The sequence below is a fragment of the Ascaphus truei genome, chromosome 10 (assembly GCF_040206685.1).
Source record: "Ascaphus truei isolate aAscTru1 chromosome 10, aAscTru1.hap1, whole genome shotgun sequence".
NCBI lineage: Eukaryota > Metazoa > Chordata > Amphibia > Anura > Ascaphidae > Ascaphus > Ascaphus truei.
The window spans coordinates 36,322,814-36,338,366 of record NC_134492.1 but is presented as its reverse complement, the minus strand read 5'-3'; the positions used below and the strand labels follow the sequence as shown (position 1 = coordinate 36,338,366).

Genomic DNA, 15,553 nt, shown 5'->3' with positions numbered 1-15,553 from the left:
GCGAAGCGTTATCCGGAAATAGCCTGACGTTAACCCTGTGCTAATGAGCTCAATTACAGCAGTTATTGTTGCATATAATTACCTTGGTGAGTAAAGTGTTAACTCAGGGAAAATAACGTTCATTCGAGTTTCACGTATCATCACGTTATTTGCTCTGATTTAACAATGCTTAATAAATCTACTGCTGCCTTTGAAGTGCTTATGTCTTCCCTTTGTGATCCCATCTCTCGCTCTTTTGGGGAGATAAATGAAGGCAAGTGTAAAGCAAAAGGGAAATTTCAGCTAGTGCCAGTTATCAAGGTACTTGCTGCACTTTGTGCTCCATGTGGTTCAGGTTGAGACTTGGGTAGTATTGATACCCAGTGCACATATTATAATGGAATGTATCATATTCTTCATCTGGAACGCTCCATGTTTGTTGTTGCCAAACCAAATTCCAAGTCCCTGGTTAACTCAGCAGATGTAAAAACAAGTGACTGATAAGCTACTTATATAGGACATGACCACGTGCACAAGAAGAAAAGAAAAAAATCACTGTCTATGCATTGATACATTACTTACTAATCTTGCGGTGTACACCATGGACCATATTTACTAAGCAGTGCTACTCCATAAGACACCTACCCCTAAATAGGCCATAACGTCTCTCCCAGCACCAGAAGGTGTCTTATGAAATAGCACCACTTGGTAATATGTCCTTGGTCTGTGCTTCCTGTTGGCTCTTTCCATTGTTTGTTTGTGCCCCGATGGGTAACCCGTCCCATCTTTTCCTTACATTAGTGGGAAGACACTGACCCAGCACTAAGTTGTCCATCCTGTCCTCGGCTCCTTATTTGCTTTCGCAAAGTAATGATCCTGATGAAGTAATTTGACAGTGGAGATGGGCACCCTGTGATAAAGAGGTTATTCATTATCATTTAACTAGGTGTGATCTGCATTTGTTACCCACGTTTCTGTAGACGCCAACAAGATCTCTGATGTGGTGCTGCATGAAACATTAACTGAGAAGAAAGAAAAGCATATTACATACTTATGTCGTATCTGGAGGTTTGCTGTATTGTTGCTGAATAATGTTGTCACATGTTGAATGCATTGCACTGATCATTGAACAGTAGTTGGGGTAGGCACTCGGTGGAGGAGTTGTGCTGTCCCATACGATGTCCAGCGGTTCCTTTCTGTGAGGGATGTAGGCGATCAGCCCCAGAGGACTTGTGATATGCTGCAGAGAATGGTAGGAGCCAGTGCAGGGTGGTGCCCAATGTTGAAAATGAATAAACGTGGAACACTGTATTGCTGCATATGAAGAGCCACACTTAAGGGGGCTAAAGGGGATATGTAACACATAACAAATGTTGCTATCTGTGTCAATTTGCACCAGTGACATATGTTTGTCTTAGCAGTTAGTAAAGTATTACATGACAATGCTTTACTAGCCACTTAGGTAGCCAAGAGGGGTACGTAGTATGTTTGTATATCTTTATATAGCACTCACAGCTGGATCAGTGCTTTATGAAGACAATACAGAACTGGGAATTATAATATCAACTGCTACAAAGTCAGACTAAAGTAAAGGAAATCCCTGCCCCTAAGTGGTATGTTGGGAAACGTACAGAGACAGCAGGTGAGGGAATAAGTGCAATAGATGGCAGTTCTTGGCAGGAGTGACTGTGGGACAATAGCCATGACTCCAGGCTATTGGGATGCTTCATTTAAGCGGTGGGTTTTCAGGTTTGTTTTGAAGGTGGGGAGAAGGTGCTTGGCGTATACTGAGTTTGAGAGAGTGCCACAGGTATGGGGTAGCGAGGGAAAAGAGTTTGAGGCGAGAGAGCTGTAGAGGTGAAAGGGGTGGAAAGGAGACAGTTATGGGTAGAGTGCATGAGACGAGCAGGGGCATAGCGAGAGATCAGAGCTGATATGTAGGAAGGAGCAGATGAGTGGAGAGCCTTAAAGGTAAGAAGGAAAACTTTGTAGGTAATCCGAACTTTGATGGGATGCCAGGAGAGGGATTTAAAGAGGAGATGAGCGGATACTATTTTCGGCGACATTGAAATTTTTCTAGCAGCCAAATTTCAGATTGATTGCAGGGGAGAAAGTTGTGAGGCAGGGTAGCCTGTTCGCAGTATGTTACAGTATTCCAGACAGGAGAGGATAAGGGTAAGCATTTGAGTTTTAGCAGTAGATTAACAGAGGAAAGGGAAAACTTGGCAATATTACGGAGGAAGAAGCAAAACATTTTGGCTATGTCAGGAATGTGAATGGAAAAGGGAAGAGTGAAATGTCACTCCTAGGCAATGTGCTCTGGCGATGGGAAAGATGGTAGTATCATTTACTGTGATGGAAAATTGAGATATTAGGCCAGATTTAGGGGGAAATATGAGGAACTCAGTTTTAGACATAGTTACATACAGTAATAGATGAAGTTGAAAAAAAGACATGCGTCCATCACGTTCAACAGATGCTAAATTTAAACGACAGATACCTTATCCTACAGTATATCCGTACTTAAAGTATATTGATCCAGAGGAAGGCAAACAAAAACCCAGTGACATATCATCTAATGACATCTCATAAGGGGAAAAATTAATTCCTTCCTGACTCCAAGAATTGGCAATCAGATTAATCCCTGGATCAACATCCTTCCCATGTTTACTTATTTGGTATATCCCTGTATACCTTTCCTTTCTAAAAGATGTCCAACCTTTTTTTAACACATCTATTGTATCTGCCATCACAGTCTCCATATTAAGTTTAAGTCGGCAAAGAGCAATCCATGAGGCTATTGCCAGGCGGCAACCCGAGACTTGGGACTGTATTGCAGGAGTGAGAGTAGGGGTGAACAGATAGATCTGTGTATCATCTGCATCGAGATGATAGCTAAGACCTAAGATGATAGTATGGAGAGAGAGAAAAGGAGAGGTCCCATAACAGACCCTTGAGCTACAGACATCAACAGAAGACAAAGACATGTTAACAAATAGTGTAGGTTTAGTAATATTAAGACCATTGATGTTTGTGGTATACATTAGTAGCAACAGGCATCAAAGGGCTGAATGTAATTTATACCATAGGGTAATGTCATAATTTATATTACATAACCCTATGGTAGAAATATGACATTACTTTTTCACATGATCTCAATGCGGTAATGAACGCGTAATTATCGGTTCCATTAATTACTGCAATGCGACTAGTCTAAAAATATTGCAATATTGATGAATTCGCTCATAAAATTGCGGTAATACAACTTCACCCCCCTTCTGCACAGGTGCAATATTATATAACAGAGTTTGATGACTCTACGTCACAGCGTTAACTGTAATTCAAGTCAATGGCAGTTAACTCAGGATTATGCTGACATAACAGTGTCAGAACATCGTGAATCCTGCCCTTAGTGAATTCACCTATATACTTGCAGACATACTGTACATCGCTCTGTATGCAGGCATTTCACTGCACTGGCATTGCATAAATACATGCATTCCATAGAAATATTGGAAAAATACAAATCTGCTAAATTTTGGGGGGGAAAAATTAACATACATATTACAGTACTTTGCATACATGTAGGCACACATTGTTCTGCATGCAAAAGCAGCAGTCTTATCCAGCTGAACCTATCCAAAATGAACTAATGCTATTGATATGTTAAATGGGCTAATATAGGTTATTCACACTTTTTTTTTTTTTAAATGATCCAATATAAGGGCAGGTATACAGTGTAGTACATACATGCAGATGCAATACTTGACAACACACTGCAGAAAGATTTGGAAATGGGAAAAAGGATTGATGTTGATGCTTCTTCCAACCAACAGAATTACTGTGCTATTACGTATATTAATATCAAGAAGTAAAGAACTTTAAAAAGCATTACCAATCGTGGTGGTTGAACGCGGAGTAGTAGTGGTTGTATTAGCACGGGTAGTAGCAGGGGTAGTTGCATGGGTAGTAATGGTTGTAGTAGTGGTTGTAGTAGTGCTAGTTGTTGCAGCGTAAATAGTAAATGTAAAGGATGTGGCGGATGCTTCAGAACTGAGGCTAGTCAATGCGTTCTTGGTGAATCCATTGTATCTGATTTCTCCTGGTTTTTTCTCCACTGTGACTAGTCCTCCTGCGTTGGAGCTTACCCCAGCATGGATAGCTGCTACACATATGGGAGAATTCTAGAGACAGAGGATAATGTCTATGTGAAGCAGAATGACATATTCCACAAGTACAACTAACCATACATAATGTATCAAAACATGAATGGAGCTCTGTATCAGAACAGGGGCGGACAATCTTTTTTTTTTTTTTTTAGGCGTGCCAATAAATGGGCACAACATTTTTGGCGGGCTGCTGTCCTACTGCCCACCTAAATCCAGTTTCAATTAATAGCTAAACCTAAACTAAAAAGCGGCAAAAGTAAACAAGGATAATAAAAATATTCTAGTTTACGAAGGTGAATTTGGGGTGCTGTACCATATACTGTACTATGTTTCCATAGTCTATCATTGGCATTAGCATCTGCTGTGCGATGTGCTTTCTGACCAGCGGGCTTAGGGAGGATTTGTTCCTATAAAGTACACCTACGGTAGTTTTGCATAGGTTTTGGATGTCAGAGTATTAATGTGCAACCCAACTGTTAAATGAGAGTAAAACCATATGCTCAGATATTTAAAACTAGTGACAGGGGCTAAAATGGTGTTAGAATTGGTTCTGATCTGTAGCTCTGTCATTGCTAGCTTTAGAAATGTAGCCGTAGTCCCAAATAACATTGTTACCGTGTTGTTAGTGTTTAAAAACAGTTTGTTTTTTAAATCCATTTTTGAAGTCATGAAAAATCAGATTGAACTACGTGTGCATGGTCAGAGTGGCTAAGGCTGTGTGCTATAAGATTGTGTCATCTGCATACACGTGCATAGCTGCTCCCTTACAAGCTGTAAGTAGATTATTAATGAAGACTGAAAAGAGTAGGAGCCCCAGAACAGAGCCCTGTGGTACATCGCAGGTAATATCCAAGGGGATGAGTTAGAGCCTGAGATACACATGCAGGAATCTACCTGATAGGTAGAAGTGAAAGCAGTTGAAAGCCACTAATATTGGTGGCTCTTATCTGCACTTTATCTAGCCCCTGTCACTAACATCCCATCTGTTGCCTCCTCCCATCCCACAATGCTTCCCAACTCTCCTCCTGCCTTCCTTGACTCTTTTTCCGCTATCTCGGAGGAGGATGTGTCACTGCTGATCTCCTCTTCTCCCTCTACCACTTACCCTCTTGATCCCATTCCCTCCCATCTCCTAAAACTTCTTGCTCATTCTATAATCCCTATGCTCACACAGATCTTTAACTCTTCCCTCTACTCTGGTACCTTTCCTTCATCCTTCAAGCATGCAACCGTTATACCATTACTCAAAAACAGCAAGCTTGACCCTACCTGTCCTTCTAACTATCGACCTGTCTTCCTCCTGCCTTTTGCCTCCAAACTCCTTGAACGTCTAGTATTCTCTCGATTGCTACACTTTCTCAACACCTATTCTGTCCTAGACCCTCTACAATCTGTCTTCTGCACTGCTCACTCTACTGAAACAGCCCTCACTAAAATAACTGACGACCTCCACACTGCCAAAGACAGAGGTCATTACACTCTGCTCATATTACTCGACCTCTTTGCAGCATTCGACACCGTGGACCACCCTCTTCTCCTTCACATTCTCCATACTCTTCGTATTCGGAACAAAGCTTTATCCTGGATCTCCTCTTACCTCTCCCATCGTACCTTCAGTGTCTCTTTTGCTAACACCTCCTCCTCCTCTATTGATCTCTCTGTGGGGGTACCCCAGGGCTCTGTCCTGGGACCCCTTCTCTTTTCTCTCTACACACTCTCTCTAGGTGACCTAATCACATCTTTTGGGTTTAAATATCACCTCTATGCTGACGACACACAAATTTACCTTTCAACCCCTGACCTTACACCTGCTATACAGACCAAAGTTTCTGAATGCCTCTCTGGAATATCATCCTGGATGGCCATCCGCCGACTGAAACTTAACATGGCAAAAACAGAGCTCCTTATACTTCCTCCCAAACCTGGCCCTACTACCTCCTTCCACATTGCTATTGGAAATACGATCATTCACTCAGTAGCCCACGCACGCTGCCTAGTGGTTACACTTGATTCCTCACTCTCATTCTCCTCTCATATTCAAAATGTTTCTAAAACTTGTCGCTTTTTCCTCTGCAATATCACAAATATACGCCCTTTCCTCTGTTACTCAACTGCTAAAACTCTGACTCAGGCCCTCATTCTCTCCCGTCTTGATTACTGTAACCTCCTGCTGTCCGGCCTTCCTACCTCTCACCTGTCTCCCCTACAATCTATCCTAAACGCTGCTGCCAGAATCACTCTACTCTTTCCTAAATCTGTCTCTGCATCTCCCCTCCTGAAATCCCTCTCCTGGCTTCCGATTAAATCACGTATCTCACACTCAATTCTCCAGCTCACTTTTAAAGCTTTACATTCTTCTGCCCCTCCTTACATCTCAGCCCTAATTTCTCGCTATGCACCATCCCGACTCTTGCGTTCTTCTCAAGGATGTCTTCTTTCTACCCCCTTTGTATCTAAAGCTCTCTCCCGCCTTAAACCTTTCTCACTTTCTGCCCCACACCTCTGGAATGCCCTTCCCCTCAATACCCGACTAGCCCCCTCGCTATCCACCTTTAAGACTCACCTTAAGACACATCTGCTTAAAGAAGCATTTGAGTAGCACTGGATAATCATGGACACATGACACATAAAGCTTGGCCCCCTGCAGACGCACTTACTAGTATTCCCTCCTACTGTCTCTGTACGTTCTCCCTACCTACCAATTAGATTGTAAGCTCCTTGGAGCAGGGACTCCTTCCTTAATGTTACTTTTACAGTATGTCTGAAGCACTTATTCCCATGATCTGTTATTTATATTATTTGTTATTTATATGATATGTATTACTACTGTGAAGCGCTATGTACATTTATGGCGCTATATAAATAAAGACATACAATACAATACAATAATATCTTTTTCATGGAGTGGTGCCCGTACTAAATATTCAAGGGGTGGTCTTACAAATGCTTTATAGAGGGGCATAATTACACTGGCGACACACTTTATTCGAGCTCGGCTAGTCCCACGAATTCGGGTATACCCGGGTGTATTGAGGTTTGTGACTGTTTTCTGCCCGAGTGCATTGAGGTATTTTCCAGGCAGGGATTGAAGCATTTTATTCCCGCTAGCTGCAATACTGCACAGTATATATATATACTGCATTACAATTCATGAATTTATGCCATCTGGTAGACACGCGAAGCATTGCAGCCTATTAAATCCTAATCATTATCATTTAACAGATCAGCCGCCCGTCAGCCAGGCATGAACCCAGGCTGGGAAGGCAAACACAACGGGGCTTGTCAGAGGTGAGGAGCGGCGCATTCCAGGTATCTGCCAGGTACATACTGGGTATTTGCTCGAATAAAGTGTGTCGGTGCAGTATGCTTCCCTTCCAACCATACCCTTTTTAATGCATGATAAGATCTTATTTGCTTTTGCAGCTACTGCCTGACATTGGGCACTATTGCTAAGCCTGCTTTCTACAAGCACTCCTAAATCCTTCTCCAACAAGGATTGACCTAATTTTGCCCCATTTAATTGTTAAGTCGCCTGTTTATTCTCGTTTCCCAAATGCATTTATCTGTATTAAGCCTTATCTGCAATTTAGCTGCTGAAGTTTCAAGTCTATCCAAGTCCTTCTGAAGAGAAATTACATCCTGCTTCAATTTTAGTACCTTACCCAACTTAGTGTCATCAGCAAATATGGTTACTTTGCTCTCTTTATCAACCTCAAGGTCATTAGTAAAAGTAAAAAAATTGTATCTAAAGGAGTTTGGTACATAAGGGATTCCCATCCATAGCAAGGGTGTTGTCATACAACTAGTGAAATATTTTCTTTTCAATTTTAAATAAAATAAGTAAGGGGCCTTACCTCAGCGTAGATATCTGTTCCCCACACACTCAGATTCTTAGTCAGACATCCTGCTGGACAGTAAACTCTACAATATATGAGAGCCAATATTACAGGTTATGGTTAGAAGCTCCGTAGTTACTACTAGTGTTCCTAATATGTTTTGGCAACAAGACTTGTTAATCATAGCATCTGTGGTCATTTTCATCAGGATCTTCCTTCAGATATATTTGCTATTCTACTCTTGCAGGCACAATTAGCTCCTGCCTTGAAGAGTTTACAATCTAATTGTAGTGCCCAAGGCACAGGGAGATAAAGTGACTTGCTAATGGTCAAATGGACAGTGGGATTTGAACAGGGTTCACCCACTTCAAAGGCACAGTCATTACCACTGAGCTACAAAATAACTACTAAATGGGGTTATTATAATGAAACCTACATTACAGTACCAGCTTGAACTGTTACTGAAAACTACAATACATGAATGGTACTGAATGGCAGCGGTGCACAAACTGGGGGGCGCGACCGCCAGGGGGGGGGGGGGGGGCGCGGGGTTTACTGAGGCCCCGCGCGTGTCCCGAAGGCACTTAAATTAAGTACTGGGGGAGCTGCAGGGCCTCTGTAAACGTGATTTACCTTGGCTCCGGCAGCTTCTTAGACGCGTCGCCATGGCAACGCGGCGTCATTTGGGTCACGTGACGTCATGCCACCAGAGCCGACGCCGGAGCTGAGGCAAGTGAGGGTGGGGGAGGTGCAGAGAGAGGGGAACCGCTGGCAGGGGGGCGCAGGGAAAAAAGTTTGCGCCCCCCTGCTGTATGGTATTGTCTAACAGCGCACATAAAATGTTGTGAGTGGCAAACACACAAGAACTCCACTGAACAATAATGCCATACTCACTCTGTAATATCAGCAACAAGATCCTTTGATGTGGTGGTGCAGGGAACTAAAACTGAAGAGAGTTTGTCAGATGAATCAAAAATATATATTTTATATTTTAATACAAACAAAAAGATAACTTTGCACTGCAAACTATAACTATTGAAAGCAAAAAGGGATTTTCTTCCGCAATAAATGTGGTGTCTTTTTTTTTTACATCCATTTTGCATACGTGCCGCGCAAATGTCATAAATAGCCTTTTTGGGGGCACATCCAAAGAGCTCCGTTAAGCTATTTAACGTTATGTTACCCACAATTATGTTTGCGCTACTCCTAACACCTGTCTACAAAGGTGATTAATGTAACGATGACCTCGAGTTAAGCAGTAAAATATCGTATCGCTCACTTTGTACAGATGTTAGGCTTACTCGTATGCAAATGAGATGCTAAAGAGCCATTCGCATATCCACAAAAACTGCGTTAATGTTAGCGCAGGGAAACAACGTTACCATACATAGGTCATGCCAAAAGTAGCCGGCACTGCCAGCCGGACCGTGATTATCATAATGTCATTTCTGGGAATAGCCTATGATGACCAAGGCAGGTCTCAAGTGGTACCCACATTATTGGTTTGTGTATGGCACCTAACACTTTCCTTAGAAAAAGTTCCAAGTGTCATACAAAGATATATATTATGGATAACATGGATGTGTCTGAAGCACATCAAGAGATGCATCTGATAAAGTGTCAAGACGTTCATATTATAAACTCTACACTGATTTTTAGTGATTGAAGTGAATGTAGGATATGTTTGTCAGAGCTAATATGATATGGTAAATATTCTTTACTGCATTAAGTATGGGGATACAATACTATTTATTAGGAGATCTAACTCCTCCAGAGTATGGCTGAGAAACTTCACTACAGTATGTATTATGTATTTATTTAAATTTGACCATGCACATGGGCGTTACGTTTATGCAACTAGAACGCATGCACGTTAATTGTTCCCCAATGCGCATGTGCAGTGCATTGGTTAGCGCATCTGCGCTACGAACATCCCCGGTGCTACAGATTTGGTTATGATGACTCTTTAGCTAACGGAGGTTATTGTTGCATATCGTTAGCTTTGTGGATCTCCGTTAAACTCAGGAACGCTAACCTCCGGTACCTCTTTAGGTAACGTCATGTTATTTGGCCTGATTTAACAGAGCTCTGTGGATCTGCCCCTTTGTTTCTTTGGTTTGAAGGATGTTGTTGGTCGCCTTCTTAGAGTCAGTACCTCTGATGAGCCACTAGGGGCAGTCTGGATTACTGATACAGGCATACCCCACATTAACGTACGCAATGGGTCCAGAGAATGTATAGAAAGTGAAAATGTACTTAAAGTGAAGCACTCCCTTTTTTCCACTTATTGATGCATGTACTGTACTGCAATAGTCATACTGTATACGTGCATAACCGATGTAAATAACGCATGTGTAACAGGCTCTGTAGTCTCCACACTTGCGCACAGCTTCGGTACAGGTAGGGAGCTGGTATTGCTGTTCAGGACGTACTGACAGGCGCATGCGTGAGCTGCCGTTTGCCTATTGGGTGATATGTCCTTACTCGCAAGTGTACCTAAAGTGAGAGTCCTTAAACCGGTGTATGCCTGTACAGTATGAAACCAATTCTTATAATAAGCAACCCGCACCATTACTGGGCAGAATGCACTCTCTACATTTAGAGATCATATACAACCCGCAGGGTCCAGCCTCAGGAAAGCCTAGCCTTTTCTGCTACGTTGTAAAACTTTGGCATATTGTATTATTTAGGTAAATCCCCATAAGCCCCATCTGCAAATCACAGCCCAATTCTGTCATTGTGGAACCATGATGCAGAAAAATAAAAGCTCGGACACCCTTACCTGCAAACCCAGACTGGCATGGCTGTATTTCTGATGCTGTAAAATTAAGTACAGTTAATGGGGTTTTTCTTTATCAAAGTCTTCCAACGTGATACAAAAAAAAATTTCAAAGAAAAAATACCCAATAATGTGGATATTTTCATTTATAATTATAGTACTATTTTTTGCACCAGTTTTTCACCCCAATAATTTGATAAGGGTTATAAAAGGAAGCTTTATTAAATGTACAGCTTGATTGCGACAGTCCTTAATAGGGCCTCAGTGCACTGGTGATATGTTCAATAAGTTCAATAAGTCAATTGGCTTCCTTACAAATGTAACAAGTAAAATGATTTTAAAATCATATTTTAAGCTTTCATGTTTCCATGATAACCAAATGCCGTGAAGGTTTTCTTTTTCTTTTTTTCACGCTTTTTGCCTCATTTCTTTTGTATAAAGGCTGTTTGCTGAACTTGTATTCCTAGGCAAATTGTCAATGCAAAACCACCATTATGCAGGAAATCCAGTGGGTGAAAAAAAGCGGAGCACAGCATGCAAAAAATTTATGGCGCTACAATGCGAAGGCTACATTAAAAACAGCTTTATTTAGTAGGGTGACAAAATAGCGTGAGCAGGGTGGATCACTCTAACGCGTTTCGGCGCGTTTTCAAAGAAATGACAAAACGCTCAGTAGCACTATATATACTGTACATACAGTATATATATATATATATATATATATATTATAGTATTATGTATATGATGAGGTGGGGTATGGGGTTAGAGCTTGCTGGGGTTATATGTTTGTTAATTTCAATATACAACTGGTAGCAGTTGTTTGGAGGTTAGTGCCCCTCCTACCAGGGATTAAGCTCACCCCTCCCCACTTTTTAAAGTAAGGAAGGTTTTTTTCATGTTGCTGTATGGATAGACTCACTGCAGTCATTCTCCCTCACACAGAGGTAAAAGAGAAGTTTCAACAGTTTAGTGTTAGGACCTGCAAATTTGGTTATGCCTTGAAGTTGGCTTGCAGGCTTATAAGACTTTGGCCAAAGGACTTAACTAAATGACCCTTACTCATGAGAATATTATTATTGAAGTATTTAACTATATTATTAATTACTATATATTTTGTCACATTTGATGTAGCATTGGGTTTTTCTGTCTTTTGGTATTTATTGATTATGACTGTACTGTATATTTTGTGACAAAGACTTATGGGGTCAGGGTTATAAGTAAGGGGACCAATAACACACATTTACAGGGGACCATAATGCTCCATAAATGTAGTTTGTTCATCTCTTTTATTTACAAAATGCACAACCCCGATGTATTTTTTTTCCCATTGGCCACAGAGCTCGGCATACCTGAATTTCCAATGGGTGTCAGTGTGAGAAGAACTGCAACAAACAGGTCCATCCTGTGAGGTATAGAAAGAAAAACAGATTCCTGAGGCATCTGGCAAATTGTGAGCTCCCCATGTTTTCTATGAAAATAAAATACGTACGTAGAACAATGTTTCAAATCTACTGCAGGGGTGGCCAGTCCTCAAGGGCCACCAACAGGTCAGGTTTTCAGGATATCATTGCTTCAGCAAAGGTGGCTCATTCAAAGTCTCCGCCGTTGACTGAGCCACCTGTGCTGAAGCAGGGATATCCTGAAAACCTGACCTGCCGGTGGCCCTTGAGTACTGGAGTTGACCACTCCTGGTCTACTACATACAGTACACTGAAACTTATTAACTTATGTAGTCCTTTTTCTGAACCCTCCCAAAGGAACTACTGGTCGCTGTACAACACCTGCGGCTCCAGGAGATCTGAGCCTCCGCTAGCTGGGAGCCTGGGGTAACACTCATACACTTACTTAGCGCAGCGCCTCCACTTACCCAGGATCCCCGTGATGTGAGATTCCCCTGGGCAAGAAATATACAACACCATATGATTGTAACTGGTTTTACTAATAATAATGCACGGTAGCAATAACACATGTACACTTATACTCTAACGTTATAACCTTAACGTGTAACCTTAGTGGCTCGGCCACTTTCATCAGGAGCAACGTCTCCGTCCCCTCACCGCGTGCCCCACACACCATGTCCATATATAATAATGTGATGGTATAGGCTCAGTTCTCTAACCACTCGCTCAGTGTTCCTAAAGAGTTTAGCCTAGGGCGGGATCAGCACCTGTTGACCGGTGTTGGTGCACTTGATGTTATAGTACCTGCCGGTCACGGCGGTGACCGGTACCTCTTCGCAAAGGGTCAGATGAATCACGGTCTGCCTCTTGGGTCTTAATGTCCAGCCGTCTGGTCCCAGACGACTCGCCAGCAACCTGCTCCGCACGCTTGTCTCTTTGTCCCTAGCTGTCTACACAGTAAGGGTGATGCACGCTACTACTATAGGCCGTCCCTGCAGCACAGCAACCTTCGGTGACTTCAGGGAACACTCCTAGGGGCCTACGGGGTAGCCTATCCTATGCAGGTGGGTCACTGACCCCCTGCACCCACACTTCCTCTCTCTTCACCTCCCGGATTCCCTCTGACTACTCAACCTAAACCTGCAGCAAACACACTGCACTCAACTGGTACCTGCAGCAAACACACTGCACTCACACAGTATGTATGTCTTTATGTCTTTATTTGTATAGCACCATAAAATGTACATAGCGCTTCACAGTAGTAATACATGTCATATAAATAACAAATATAAATAACAGATCATGGGAATAAGTGCTTCAGACATACTGTAAAAGTAACATTAAGGAAGGAGTCCCTGCTCCGAGGAGCTTACAATCTAATTGGTAGGTAGGGAGAACGTACAGAGACAGTAGGAGGGAATACTAGTAAGTGCATCTGCAGGGGGCCAAGCTTTGTGTCATGTGTCCATGATTATCCAGTGCTACTCATATGCTTCTTTAAGCAGATGTGTCTTAAGGTGGGTCTTAAAGGTGGATAGCAAGGGGGCTAGTCGGGTACAGTACCTGCAGCAACCGCACTGCACTCAACTGGTACCTGCAGCAACCGCACTGCACACACACTGAACCTGCAGCAACCCACTGCACTCACTCGGTACCTGCAGCAACCCACTGCACTCACTCGGTACCTGCAGCAACCGCACTGCACTCAACCGGTACCTGCAGCTACACTGCACTGCACACACACACTGTGCCTACTTGTCAGCGCTCACAGCACTACCAGCCGTGACACTGACAAGACTGCACACTCACTCCTAAGGGCAGGGTCCCTAACCTATGGGCCCTCCCTCAGTATCTACCCACTACCCTGGTGGGGATTGGGGCCTGCCTGGGATCTGGGGAACTACCTTACCTGGTGTAGGAGCCACTTGCTCCCTACACCCTTCCTTCCCCTTCCTGCTCCCAGCTGCAACTGCCAAACGTGGTCCCCGCAACATTGTAGCCTTCCTCCACAGGAGAAGCTGCAAAACCCTATTTGCTGTCTGGCTGCACGTGATGTGGGTGAAAGGGCAATCCCCAGAGGCTGCTGGGAATTGTAGTCCACTCAGGACCTCTTTAGCATTGGGACCGCGTGCGCTACCCTTACTGCGCCTGCGCGACCAATGCGCACGCTCGCGCAACCTGTCATGGCGGCCCCCGCTAGCCGGGTACGCCGCAGAGACTCCGGGGACTTGGAGCGCTCCCTGCTCCGGCCCCCACCTTTGCGTTGTGCCGGCGGGTCCGTCGCTGCCTCTGGCGGCACCCGCGATCGCTCGGCACGCTACAGAGGGGGTCTCTGGAGGCAAAAATAAGACCTGGGCTACACTTACTTAACTTATCAACATGCCTCTAAATTGGTCAAAATCTCACTGAACTCCCCACTTGATTAACAAAAGGATCATTAACATTTGCAGGTAGAGGGATGGGATTGCCAGCTGATTTTTTTAAAACACTTCCTGAGAGCAGAAGGGACTGTAATATTACAAGTGGGGTCAAGCAAAGGCCCCATTTTTATTCAATTCTATTTACTTTCCCATTTACTTTGCAGGCTTATTCATTGCCCTGCTCCTGTTGATTAAAGCTCGAAATCATTAGCCAGTTGAGGAAGCTTGGAAGATTGATGACTTACTTACTTAATGTATGTTTATGTTTAAATGGCATCATTGCTATTTAATGTATAAATCAAATAAACCAATATGTCGATATAACTAATAAGCTGTAAAGTTCTTTCTTTCCTGATTCCAGAACCTCCAGCATATTTATATTTGTTATTATAACTGTAACGTATTCCCCTGTGCAATTTATCACACCAACATATATATGTGGTGCTATTATTTGAACAGTAATGCAAAATATTTCATTGACATTTCACTAAAATCACATCTTGAAGCAGCAATCCTGCATGCTAGGTCCCCCCACCCACAATATCTTTTTTTTTTTTACAGCATTCAAACCTGGGGGTCCTCTGCAGCTGAACCGCATTCATTTTATGTCTGGGGACCCCCAGGAGATACTCACTGGTTTATTTTTGGGCGTTTTCCTCCCCTTTAGGTGTATAACAACGGGCTGCAAAATCTTGCGGGTCCCGTGAGCCAATAGGAAGCCGAAATGTCATCAGAGAGAGATGATGTAACAGCTACCTATTGGACGACCAGAAAGTAACATCAGCAACTGCACCAGTAAGTACCTCAGGAACAGAGGGGTCCCCAAAGCTAAACACAGCACGGCTCAGCTCCGGAGGGCCCCCAGGATTGAACAATGCCAAAAAAAAAAGAAGGTAAAATAGGCAGGATTACTGCTTTGTTTTCCCAGAGACAAGAACACCCTCTTGAAAGCACTCATTGTAGTGTATGA

The 15,553-nt window shown here is 43.0% G+C and overlaps 1 protein-coding gene across 9 annotated transcripts in view; it reads right to left on the bottom strand.

Moving 5' to 3' along the window:
- Nucleotides 1-15,553, bottom strand: part of LOC142503822 (cysteine-rich secretory protein LCCL domain-containing 2-like) — a 34,365-nt gene that overhangs the window by 6,192 nt on the left and 12,620 nt on the right. For 3 of the 9 annotated variants that reach the window (XM_075616557.1, XM_075616562.1, XM_075616559.1), the window contains 6 exons: nt 12,113-12,165; nt 10,767-10,802; nt 8,879-8,930; nt 8,003-8,069; nt 3,875-4,163; nt 950-1,001 (listed from right to left, as the gene is read on the bottom strand). In XM_075616557.1, coding sequence (XP_075472672.1) covers nt 950-1,001; nt 3,875-4,163; nt 8,003-8,069; nt 8,879-8,930; nt 10,767-10,802; nt 12,113-12,164 — 548 coding nt within the window. In that variant the 5' untranslated portion in view covers nt 12,165. Of the gene's footprint in view, nt 1-949; nt 1,002-3,874; nt 4,164-8,002; nt 8,070-8,878; nt 8,931-10,766; nt 10,803-12,112; nt 12,297-12,967; nt 14,350-15,553 lie in introns of those variants that run through there. The other 6 variants (XM_075616560.1, XM_075616561.1, XM_075616564.1 and 3 more) reach the window with 6 other exon arrangements.